A 12328-nucleotide genomic window follows, 5' to 3' on the forward strand; every position below is an offset into this window, starting at 1 on the left:
GAAAACATAATGCTTCATTCAGCTCACATAGTTTCATTCACTTTTTTCAGAATTCTACCAACAAGCCATGTTCTGGGATTTTCGAAGAATGGGCTCTGCTGGAACATATCCTTACTTTTACCTCTTCTCACTCCACTATCAGAGTTACTATTAAACTCCTATTATGTAAAACTTAATAGGTTTCCTCAGTTGTTCTTAGCTTAAGCCAGAGTTCTCATTAACATGGAATATCATCCCAGTAACATATTACAGTTTGGATATATTATTTGTGCAAACCTGAAGTTCCATTACATTTATATGCAAGTTTGTTCCCCAAAACAAGCCAGAAACAGTGCTCATGAACAGCAGTCACCATCATCTATTTCTCATCCGATCTATACCTAATCACCTCTAGGGAGCCTTTGAAACACAGCCTTTGAAATTTGTTGCCTATTGCAACAAATCAAACTGAAATGTAACCCTTACTTTAGGGCTGCAGACATTAACATGGTTAACAAGTGACAGCTTGGTCTCTAAAAGGTATACCCCAAGAATGCCTACACCTAAGGCTACAGTACCCTACAGAGTTAGCCTCTAGCACCCACATTAGTTTGAACAAGCTTGCTTGTCCTCCTTCACAACAAATGGAATTCAACATTAGAATTTGACTTTCAATTAATCTCCCTGACTTTCAAGATTAGAGAGATCTTATCTGCTGACTCTGTGTCAGGCTGGAAGAGTTTAAATCCTTAGCAGGCAGGTCTGCTGGCAACCAGCCACAGGGAAATGGGTGTGCTGGAGTCTGAAAGAATGATCCCTGTCCTTGACAGCACAATGCTACTATGCTAAGCTTCTGTATGGGCTGGAGGAGGCATGGACCGCACGACACTACCAGCTTACACTGCCTAAGAAGGAGTTGCTGTCACTGGAGCACTACGTCAAACAAAAGTTCTGTTGGAAGCTTTCCAACAAAAAGTTGGAAAAAAATCACCAACATCTAGTATCACAAAATTGCAACATACATGGACTATGTTCTTGCCTACTTACCTGTACACATAAATAGGATTAATATATATTAGAAGAACAAAAGACTCTTTGGTATCATCAGTTAGACTACAACTGCACAAAGTCTTACTGAAAATCCACCTAGTTCAGTTTCCTATGAAGAAGGACAGACTACTAGTTTTCCCCTGCCATTCCTTCATGTGCATGACTGCGTTACTTCACTTCACTTTACTGTCCAAGTTAGACAACCCAGTGAGTATGAAGATTCTGTATTTTAGCAAGAAAGTTTGTCCTCTCACTAAACTGTTCAGAATCTGGAAACCAGGTGGGGTAGTTGCAGAAAGTCCTTTAATGTTTCCTTGGCAACTTGTTCCTATTTTGAAAACTGCTCCTGTGTTGAAAGTTTTATTTTAAATAAGAATTCATTTATGATTTATCTCATATGTCATTAATTAATTAAAAAAATAACGTATGAGAGCTTTTTGTGAGACCTCAGTAGTAACTTTCAAGTCTAACTACACTAGAATAGTTGCATCATCCTCTCTGTACCATCGGACCTACAGGTATGACTCATCTACAAATATATTGATTCTGCCCCATGATTTATCAATCCATGTGTTCAAGTCTGTATTATAGTTTCTGCTCTGTGGAGCATACTAGTTTCAAAAATCAAGCTAAAGCTGTGCAATTTCTGAACACTTCTCAGCTCCACAGATCTTTAAAAAAAAAGTGATAGATAACTTGTAAATATCTAAACTTTTAAATATCTAAAAAGACATTTTAATTCACTGCCAAGATTTTCTTCATTCTTTCAGTACAAAGTCTACTTTGTTATAGTTTTACATATAAAAATGTCAAATATCATGGCTATAATTTCTACATATGGGTATTACTTCTATGTTTTTAAGTCTGTCTTCCTGTAACATGTGGTTTAAGCACGTTGATTTTGGTTGCTTAACAGCTCTGAGCGTTTTGATAGGTCATGGATATATTCATGTTTATTCTGAGCCCATAATACACTACTCCTAAGCAATTACCACGCCACCTGCAAGAGCCTTGCCCCTTTCGCCTGCTCTTTCTGACAGGTCATTTTTGGCAAGCCTCCTTTAAAAAGACTTAATTTTTTTTAAAAGTTACCACTACTTTAATGACTCTTTCCCTGCATTTTTGCTCCTACAAAGACGTTGAACCCAAGTGCTTTACAGTCAGTATTAGAGATGTGCTTCAGTAGTTTTAATCTCATTACGGAGGTAAGAATGTAAGACTCGCTGCTAGTTTCCACAAAATTATATCTGATTATTCACAAGGCTTCCCCCTCCCTTAGAAGTTCATTTTGCTTTCACTCTATTCTTATTTCATACTGAAGAGAACTTATCAACACTTTGCTGCTCCCCAAGTAAGAGCAGTTACCAGAACTTATGACAAAATGATAAATGCTCTCCTTGGCAAGACCAATAGCCCATCCATCCCAGTATTTCATCTCTTGGGGTGGCCGTATATGTTATTTAATGACAACACACAAATCTGAGTGCTTTCTGCTGCCTACATCTCTGATGTCACCTGAAGGATGCATAAACGTGTTGTCAGGGACATTAGCGTGTACAGCCTTGTAACCATTTTAGTATCACATACAGACCCCGTCGCCTGTGAACCCCTCTAATTCCTTTCAAACCTGCTGTCCACTTCCACAACAACAGCCCTAATATGATTCATATACTTCTCAAATTGCCTTATGTTGAGATGGAAAGTGTTAATAATGAGCCTCTTGCAAAGTTCCAGATTTCCATAACTCGGGTTCCACAAGTTAGCAGAGTAACATGTCTGTTGGGTCGCAATGCTAACACAATACACAACTACTGCTAATGTAGTTTTAATGAAGTTTTGCAATTTTCCGAGGTTTTTTTCTTCCCTGAATGATTTTTGTGCATCTGCAAACCAACTGTATGAAGACAGATAATTAACTTAAAGATAGAACTTTCACTCTTCAGGTACACTGAAGTCCAAATTCTGCAGTCACTGAACAATACAGATAAATAAGTAGACACGTGACTTAACAGGACCACTACTCATAACCGATGATTCAGTGTGACCCCTTAAAGAATACTAAAATATTGTCAGTGGTGAGACAGCTGTATCTTTCATGTTTACAAGCATAACTATTTTATTTCTCCCTCACTTCAAAACTCCTTGATTTTTGTAGACAAGAATACATCATTTTTAAAGAGCTAGAGCATAATGCAGATCAATATATAGTTCACAACTTGCTGGCTTTAGTGGCAGAGGCCAACCAAGAATTTTCTTTCTTCCTCCTCATGCCTGTACTCATTCCACAACTTGCAACTATCTGTTACTGTATTATTTTTAATTCAGGTCATGGAGGAATCTCATTTACAACACAGCCCTGCTAACAGTTGCATTGGCACAATGAAGGGAGCAGGTATTAATAACAGAACATTGTTGATAAATATTTATTCCACTGACAATATACACTTACCCTCTTTTTTTCATATGGCCTAAGTACTGAATAACCATATGCTCATTAACTCTACCCCTCAAAACATTTCTGAACAGCTAAAATTGCACTTAAGTTTTCAAGTTACTTTCCTTCTGGATTTCCAGAAGCTTTCTTATGCAAAACTCATGAGTCATCTGAATCATCTGTTAAAACTACAATTATTTAAGTGCATGTCAAAATCATTTAAAAAAATGCAAAAAGAGGTAAATACATACGAAAACTGGGGCACTACCAGTTGTTTTTCTGAGAATCAACTATTATGTAATGTTCATTAAATCCTTGCACTAATTAGCATGATGCACAAGTTTCCATTTCAAGTGTTAAATCAAAAACATGCCAACTAACCAACCCTTCATCAGCTGCCTCATACACAACACTGCCCAATCTGATTACACATTGGTCATTATTTAGTCTTTTCAAAAAGACTCAATTATACAGCTCGAGATAATGAGTTCTGTTGCCTGTTTCTGACCAAAGTGAGCAAAGAGAAGAAAAAGGAAGCTCTAATGTTAACTTGTTAACAGATACTTTATTCTTCCAAATCACTAATTCTACCACATACTGCATACACCAAATCACACCACAGCCACATTAAGGTGTCATCTAGTTACAGTAAGTTATATGCTGCACAAAACAGAAGCTAATATTTGTTTTGGGCAAATATTTAGTGTGAACAGCAATAAGCTAGTAGTTTTTTGACAGCTAAAAAACCAAAAAATTACTGCATATACCAAGAATGGGTTATTTAGAAAATAAGTCTCCACAATTTCACAGTTTGTCCCTCCTGAACCATAATGCATCTACAAAATACGATAGTCTGAATATCCACTTTGACACAGACAAAAAGCAGCACCAATTCCAAATTCAGTGTGTTAGAGAATAGATTGGAAGAGAAAAAAGGAAATTGTACTGTATATGAACAAAATTATATAGAATTATAGAATCATTTAGGTTGGAAAAGACGCTTAAGATCACCAAATACAACCATAAGCCATGATAACTCAAATTTATTTTCCAAAATCCTTGCCAAGGCTAAACTGCACTTTTATCCTGAATAAAGTAAATTGCTGTGGATTAATGTGGATGCACTCAAAGTTGAATAATGTTTGAATCAGAAGCGTACTTTACATTTTCTCAATTGCGTCCCCACTTAGAGGTCTCTGGTTCACACCACAACAGTCTCAGAGAGCAGCACTTACATTCTTCCAAAATGAAACTAAACTGAAAGATGCCCTCCACCAGGTCCATGAGATCAGTTTACAGCTCTCCCTAAATAAAAACCCCTAAACATACACAGTGTGGGAAAACTCTTTAACAACAACCGTTTCACTCTACAAATCCACTCTTATCAGACCACAGCCTATAGCCACTGGCTCTCAAAAATACTTCTAACCCTCTCAGAACCTCTCCCTCAGCCCTTCTATTAACTGTCAAGTTAAAAATCAACACAACATGCCATATGCTGGATCCAGCTAACCTGCTTTTGACTAACTCAGAACCTTGGATCAAAAGCACCACACTGTGCTTTGTAAATCCAAACATACACAAGAGCAGTTTACTAATACAGACTGAGCAACTCACTTGTCACCATTGCTACTTAAATAGCCTGAGCAGAAGGGAAGAAAACAATCACGCAACTCCTTAGGAGTTTCAAAAATGCTGGTGATCTCTTAATAAAGCCAAGGTGACTAAAAACTTCTCATTGTCTATACAATGTACAGGCAATTATAGCTAGTTATCTCTAGATTTCTACATAGAAAAGCACATTCCCAGGCAGTTTCATCCCCTAGTCAGCATTACTTGCATTCTACAAAACAGATCTGTCACCCTACTTCTAGACTGACTTCTAACATATCTCAAGGAGAAGGATGAATATAAGGAGTTTAAAAAAAAAAGTTACCTAAACATTACAGGTATGACAGAAAATCCTTGGCAACCACTCATGAGTTGTATTAAGACAGAGAACAGAACAGGGTGTCACAATAGCTCTTCAGCCTTAGAAAACTATGAATGCCGCAGAAACGGAATGATGGGAGAGACAGGTAAGGTGCAAACTTGAGAAAAAGCTATTGTGCCTAAGACACCAGAAGAGAGAACAGTTTTACTGCTAACGTATTGGACTGCAACTACTCACTGTCAATGTCAATAAGTAAGGATGGGCTAAAAATGTTTTCATGACAATCTGAAGCTAAGCAAAAAGAACAAAAGAGCAGATACAACAATGCAACTTATAAACACCTTTGTTAGTAAACCCAGGTGCTCCCATCAAAACAAGCCCTCCATGAGTGAAAAAATTAGACAAATCAAAGTTTGGTTACTCACAAAAATTAGACACACAGCTGATAATTCTAATATACACTCTAAAGCAATGTGTTTATTATATGGAAAATAATGCAGTTCAGATTCTGCAGTTTATTTTGAGCATCAGCCCCTACAGGTCTAAGCTGCTTATAACAGTACATTAGTAGTCACACTTTGAGACAGTCTTTGTAGGTATCTTCAGTATTATAATAAAAGGTGGCCTTTATACTGTGTTAATACTAGCATTTTTCAGTTTAACTACGGCATATTATACTCAACCTTAAGAAGAACTTAACAGTACTTTGTTTGCTTTTTTTTTTAATTGATAGTCCATGTTTTTAATGCAAACATTTTACTGGGAGAGTATGGGAGATATCTTCTCAGTCTTCAAACCTCTGTGTGCAATCTAGAAACAAGGTTTTCTTGAAATGCATAAAAGTTTTTTCTATTTCTTTTATTATTTTATCCAATAGGACCTTTAAATTGAACATCATAAACTAGTAAAGAACTGTCCATTCCCTGCATGTAGAAAATTCCTGCACTAGCTTTGTGGAATCTCTCCATCCACCAGATAAAAGTAGTTTAAGCACTGCATTAGGAAAGGTCTAACTAGCCAGAAACAGAATTGAAAAGCTAAGTCAATGAAGAGTACATAAGATCTAAAAGCACCTTAGTATTCTAGAAAAATTGCAAGTATGCCACAAGAAGTTAATTTCCTCTTTGCTTTAGCATCAAGCAGCATTAAACATCCTGCTATTTAGAAGAGCATCAGCCTTCAGTAACAGATCCCTTGTCTGAAAAGTACAGAACGGTAATAAACAGTCCATTAACCCTCAATAAAGGTCAATTGAACTACAGATTTTATAATAGAGAGACTTCTAGAATGGAAATTGCTATGAAAGATGAGTATCTATGCTAAAGAGCAGCCATTTTACAGGGCTATTACCTTGTCCAGGTCTTGAAGTTGCAGATGTTCCAGCAGATGGCAGTTCAGCCTCCTGCCAATTAATTACAAATAACATTATTTGAATGTTTGGCTTCACAGTACCTTTCATATTAAATCAGTGTCAACACCAAGATTCTTACCTTTGCACTTGACTCTGGATCAAACCTTTCAAGGATTAATTTAGCAGTCTTGTATGTTTCCTTCTCCATTACCTCCTCAAGCTGGAAACAAAACATTCCACATATCAACACCTCAAAGTATTTCCCCCCCATATTCTCCCATTTACAAGCAACTTATTAATGTTACCAAAAGGTGAAGCTCAGTCCAATGAACCAGTAGCATGTTCAGATACCTGTGAATTTGCTCAATGAAAATTAAATTTTGCTTTCAAAAACAGTTACTAAACTCTAATGGGCTACTTGTATTTAACAGCTTTATTGCAAGGAAACACCAAATATTGCTAATTGTTTACATATAATGAGGAGAATAATTACATGCACCAACTTCAATAATGGAATGTGCAAAAATCTATCAGCCATCATTATTGGAAGTTATTAGACATGACAAGCGAATGACAGGCAATTCCTTAGATTTATTTCCTCATAGCACTTAATGCTATTAATTTAAGGAAGGTCGTTAGCCAAGCGCTTTACAGAATAAAGTCTCTGTGCCAATTAACTGCTGTCAGCATCGATTTTAGATTATTTATTAGCAGAAGCAATTAGCTTGCTGCAAATGCTGTGAAAACTCACTAACTAGAGAACAGCCATGGAATTTGCTCAAATGACTTTAAAGGCTGGATCTCCATCTTTACAGCAATTCAAACTGCTTTTCAGAAAAAAAGGGAACATGTTAAGAATTTAAATAAAAAATTTACTGAGAACTATGCATACTTTAGTGAGTGTAATTAAAGCTGTTCATTATTACAATGTTTTATTTACAATGCACTCAAGTGGCTTTATAGCTAATACATGGGCTTAATTTAAAAAGTAATCACTAGTACAGTATCATTTTAGTAGTTAACAGCCAACATCAGAAACAGCTTAACTTTAAAACACAGATAGCTGAAGTTATGACAAATAGCTAGCATATATAGACATTATAATGCATTTTACAGTATCTTAAGCAGACCTTTTCTCCTAGATATGCTGACTAATGGCCATATTCAGCTAAAAGTGGGGGGTTTGTTTGTTCTTAAATTTGCTGTTGGCATAAACTGCAAAACTGAAAAGGTCAGTGGTCAAAAAATTAAGTTCTCTCAAACTTATTTATCACTGCTAAAATAACAAATAGTGCGCACTAACATGACTTTTACACCATTATTTAGTTAGTGAGAAACTAATGTTTCAGCCATTCTGCATATGCAGACGTTATAGGGGTTTTACCTTTAGACAGACCTCAGAATTACAAATAGATCTCAGAAGCTAAATAAAATTCACTCAATTTAATGGATACACAGTATCCATTTAACAGCTCACTTCTACACACACTACCAGACATTTAAGGCAAGGAATACTACCCAGGCTGTTAATTAAGGACTGCTCAAACAAAAGTGAATGAAGAGGAAAGTAGAAATCAATTTCTTAAACCTGTATTTCAGCAAGACTTTGGAGTTAACTCACTAACTTTGTAAAACAAATGCCACACAGTGCAATAAGATCAGAATTAAGGGTCTAATAGGAAAAATAAAGTATTTATTGCTTATAAAAATGAAAAACATAAGGCAGGCCTTTATATGAAGGGGTAAGGTTAGTAAGGTGAAACTGGAAAGTGGGGAAGTGTTAGCCATGAGTGTCAATGTGTCCCGCAAATCAAAATAAAAAATCCCAAGTCACTTTACATCAATTAACATATAATGCATGTATTTGTCTTTAGAGTCACACATGAACATGAGAAACCATCTTCTGCAGAACAAAGTGACCTTCAGGAAGAGAAAAAAAACAGAATGCTTCACCATCACTTGACACCTTCCTTATCTAATGCACTTCTTGCTATAGCAGTATTAGATAGGATGGTAGTTACTTGTGGATATCTAAGTTTTGCAAATACAGTAACGTTATTTTTAAATGGAAAAATTTAGCTCTCATCACAAGATTCAGATATCAAAGTTACTCCTTACATTATACAGTTATTGGGTAATTCAACAAGTTACTCTTTATATTTTGAAATTCCTACGCAGCTTTATAATCCTAGTAAAGCTGCATCTGAACAAGAATTCACTTTCACAACTGACTACAAACTTTTTGAAAATGTATAGAAGCTGTCAAGATTTCTGTAAGCACACTCACAGTTCTCAGTTTCACTCCTAGGATATATTTTTCTAAAATCAATTGAAATTTGGGTGACAATACCAAATAAGAAACCAAACAGGTCAAAGTTTACTCTGAGCAAATTAGTATAATTACTAGAAGCAAATAAGGGGTTATACAAAATGTAAATACTATCTCTGCATTTGCATAGCAGAAGAAACTGGCTTGTATGCTGCCACAGCAAGCTCATTTATAAATGCAAATCAACATACTGACTTCCGAATTATTCATCGCCCTGAAGCATAACTTCAGGAAGGTTAACCTAGTGCTGAGCACTGGCTCAGGAACACAGCCAATTGCTTGACACCTCCTGCTCCTTTTCCATAACACACTCTTCTCGGATCCAAAAACATTTTCTACTTTCTGCCAAAGGGTTAATTCATAGTCTATTATTATAAAGCTTAAATGCTGAGTAACCAGGATCACAAGTGCAGTTTCTATGCAAGTTAATACCAGCCTAGTCATGGATTTTTCAAACGTATTTCAGGGAATTAACCACATCTTAATAAAGCAGCACGGTCATGTACCACATTCTCTCCTATGAATAATTGCATGGATGGCCTCCTTTCCAACTGGCAACCATACAGAATTCCTGTGGCAACGACATCAGTTGCCTATACTGAAATGTAATACGAGTAATGTATTTTAAACTTCTTGTAAATGCAATTTAGCAACTGGAAGTCTTAAGTATTGCCACGGTGCAGTGGAAGGTTGAAGCTATAAAGTTACTTTAAATAACTACTGTTTAATAAACAAAATTCATATGCTGCATTTTTTGCATTATTAATGTTAACTCTGAAGCAGCTTTGAAATCAAACTTCTTATTTTTCTTGGAAAATTATCAGATGCAACTTTCAATTTACACTCAGCTTAGTATAACAGAATAACTGAGCAAACTTCAGCAAAGTTTAATTCTAATATTAGCAAAGTCATTACTATACTATCTTCACAACTCTGTCCTCAGGCTAAGAATTATCCCATCTTTAAGACTCCTGTTCCAGGTAAAGTCTCCACTAATTCCCACTTGTAGCAGCTTAATACATGTCCTGTGCCCTTGCTTTAATACGCTTAACCCTCTGAACTTGCTCATCTGAATACATTCAGGCTTAAGGGCTGACATCCTCATTAACTGAGAGCTCTAAGGGCAAAATTACAGCTACACAATCACAAACACAGAGTATCCGTTACAATCAAGGAAGGAAAAAAGTTTATCTTGAAGTAGCACCTTAATTATAGCTAGTGAACTTAATCCCTACCCCAATCCATAAAGAAACTCAAAGTGTTTTAAAGCATTCACTAGGAAAAAAGTAATGTAGAGTCAGTTCTGTGGAAAGTATTGCACAAACTTTGAGTTGAACTACAGGATAGACAACATTAATGGGTATTTCCAGGAAGTATCCATGTTCCTGTTTGTCAGCTATTTTACCCACATGAATACCCCTGTGATTATGTCACCAAAGACTGAAGCCTTTTGGACAGAAGTGAAGTTCTATTGAGCAGCTCATTGCACAGCCACCAGGGTATTGTATCTAGTAGATGAGGAGCTTATTACACTATAGGTACCCCTCAGCACGTAAATAATGTCATTAGGGAAAAGGTGGACCACATGCCTGTAAAACACAAGTACTGTAACATTTTTCAAAAGGACAATTGTCTTCAATATTAAGATTTCTCCAGAAATTGGGTAGCTGAGCTCCAGTGAAGTGAAAAAACACACCTGTTGTGGCACACTGACAGTGCCTAGACAACAGTCTGCGTTACAAATAAACAGGAAATACATAATTTACTTATCCCAGATACTCTGAGGATCACAATGTAACTATCTTTGTAACTAATCCTATTTGCAAACTTAGTAGCAAATCAGAATCCAACAGGGGAAAAAAATCCTCTCCCTCCTCACTTCCCATTATTTCACTTTTTGTTTTCCTAAAAAGTAGGTGTTGCTACAGTTATTTATAGCCAGAGATAGTCCTAAGGAAGTTAATCCAAAACAAAACCAAATTTGAATATCATCAAAACCAAATTATCACAGAATGCAATTTTATTAGTGTTTTTATTTAAAATACAAATTTCAACATGTATGTTGATCTAATTTTGATGTTTCATTGAATATCTTCAACTTACGATGAAACTCACAAGTCAATCCTCCAAGTAAAAAAATACCAATACCATGCTGATTCAAGAGGTTGCAGTAAGTCTTCTGTTTCTGGTTCCTTACTAGGAACAAGGCACTCACAAGATCAGGAGGTAATCATGGACTTTGTGTTCCACTCCAATCAAAAAATAGCTGAGTTATGGGTTATCTGACTTCCCAAAACTCTGTTTGACTAATCCTGTTTAGAAGTTTAACTTTAATGATTAATGTTTGACATGTATATATACTAATAGTAATTTATATTTCCAAGTTTAAACTCCTGTAGTTACACTATAATTTCTATATTCTTTAATTTTTAACTACTGCCTGCTCTTCTATAATATGTTTGATTATCTACATATGCAAAATACAAATTTACATCTTGTTTCAACAGCATAAATTCCCAAAGTAAAAAAATTCCCCTTCATAAACCAGCTATTTCCTAACTAATCTTTTATTCAATGCCTTTTCTCTAAATCAGTGCTTCTCACACAAAAAAAAGCCAGCATTACTAGTTCTTCTATAATAAATACAAAGATTTTAATGATTACAGAAAAATAAACTTATTTAACTGAAATGAAGGCTTTACATTTAAGACTCCAAAAGTTTTTCTCCATTGTGCTCTTTCTGTTCCAAGAACTTTCCCTCCAAAGCTACTCAATGACTATGTAAATTGGAGAGTAACTAATTTCTGTTAAGCAGTTTTCATAAAGTAAAACTAAAAACATTTATTTCATTCTCAGAAAATGTAAGTCTCTCCAACAAAGGACACTTCCCTTTAATAGATTCCTTAATATAAAGATTAGCAGATATAAATATTAGCAAATCTTTTTTACCAAAGGATAATGACATAATTACGTTACAGGTTATCATTTGTACATCTACATTTTTAAAGTTATAAAAAAAGGGAGTGGAAGATCAGTGAAATCTGTTTCCCCTATAAAGGCCATAAAATATCAGACTTAACCCACAACAAACTTACCAAAAAGGAGTCTGTTTTCTATTACTTTAGCTACCATGGCAAAATCCAGAAGGCACAGGGTGAAAACTTTGCAAAACTCATTAACAATAAAGCCTCATAACACTTTTTTTTTTCTTCAGAAGCAGGAGAGGCTGTTTGGGGCAGGTGGGGTGTTTTG

General features: G+C 35.7%; 1 protein-coding gene across 4 annotated transcripts in view; it reads right to left on the reverse strand.

The window, feature by feature from the left end:
• LNPK (lunapark, ER junction formation factor) overlaps positions 1 to 12328 on the reverse strand; it is a 42518-nt gene that overhangs the window by 15397 nt on the left and 14793 nt on the right. For all 4 annotated transcript variants that reach the window (XM_086751413.1, XM_086751411.1, XM_086751412.1 and 1 more), the window contains 2 exons: positions 6887 to 6967; positions 6747 to 6798 (listed from right to left, as the gene is read on the reverse strand). In XM_086751413.1, the coding sequence (XP_086607539.1) occupies positions 6747 to 6798; positions 6887 to 6967 (133 nt within the window). The remainder of the gene's footprint in view (positions 1 to 6746; positions 6799 to 6886; positions 6968 to 12328) is intronic.

The sequence above is a fragment of the Chlamydotis macqueenii genome, chromosome 6, assembly GCF_036417535.1.
Source record: "Chlamydotis macqueenii isolate bChlMac1 chromosome 6, bChlMac1.mat, whole genome shotgun sequence".
NCBI lineage: Eukaryota > Metazoa > Chordata > Aves > Otidiformes > Otididae > Chlamydotis > Chlamydotis macqueenii.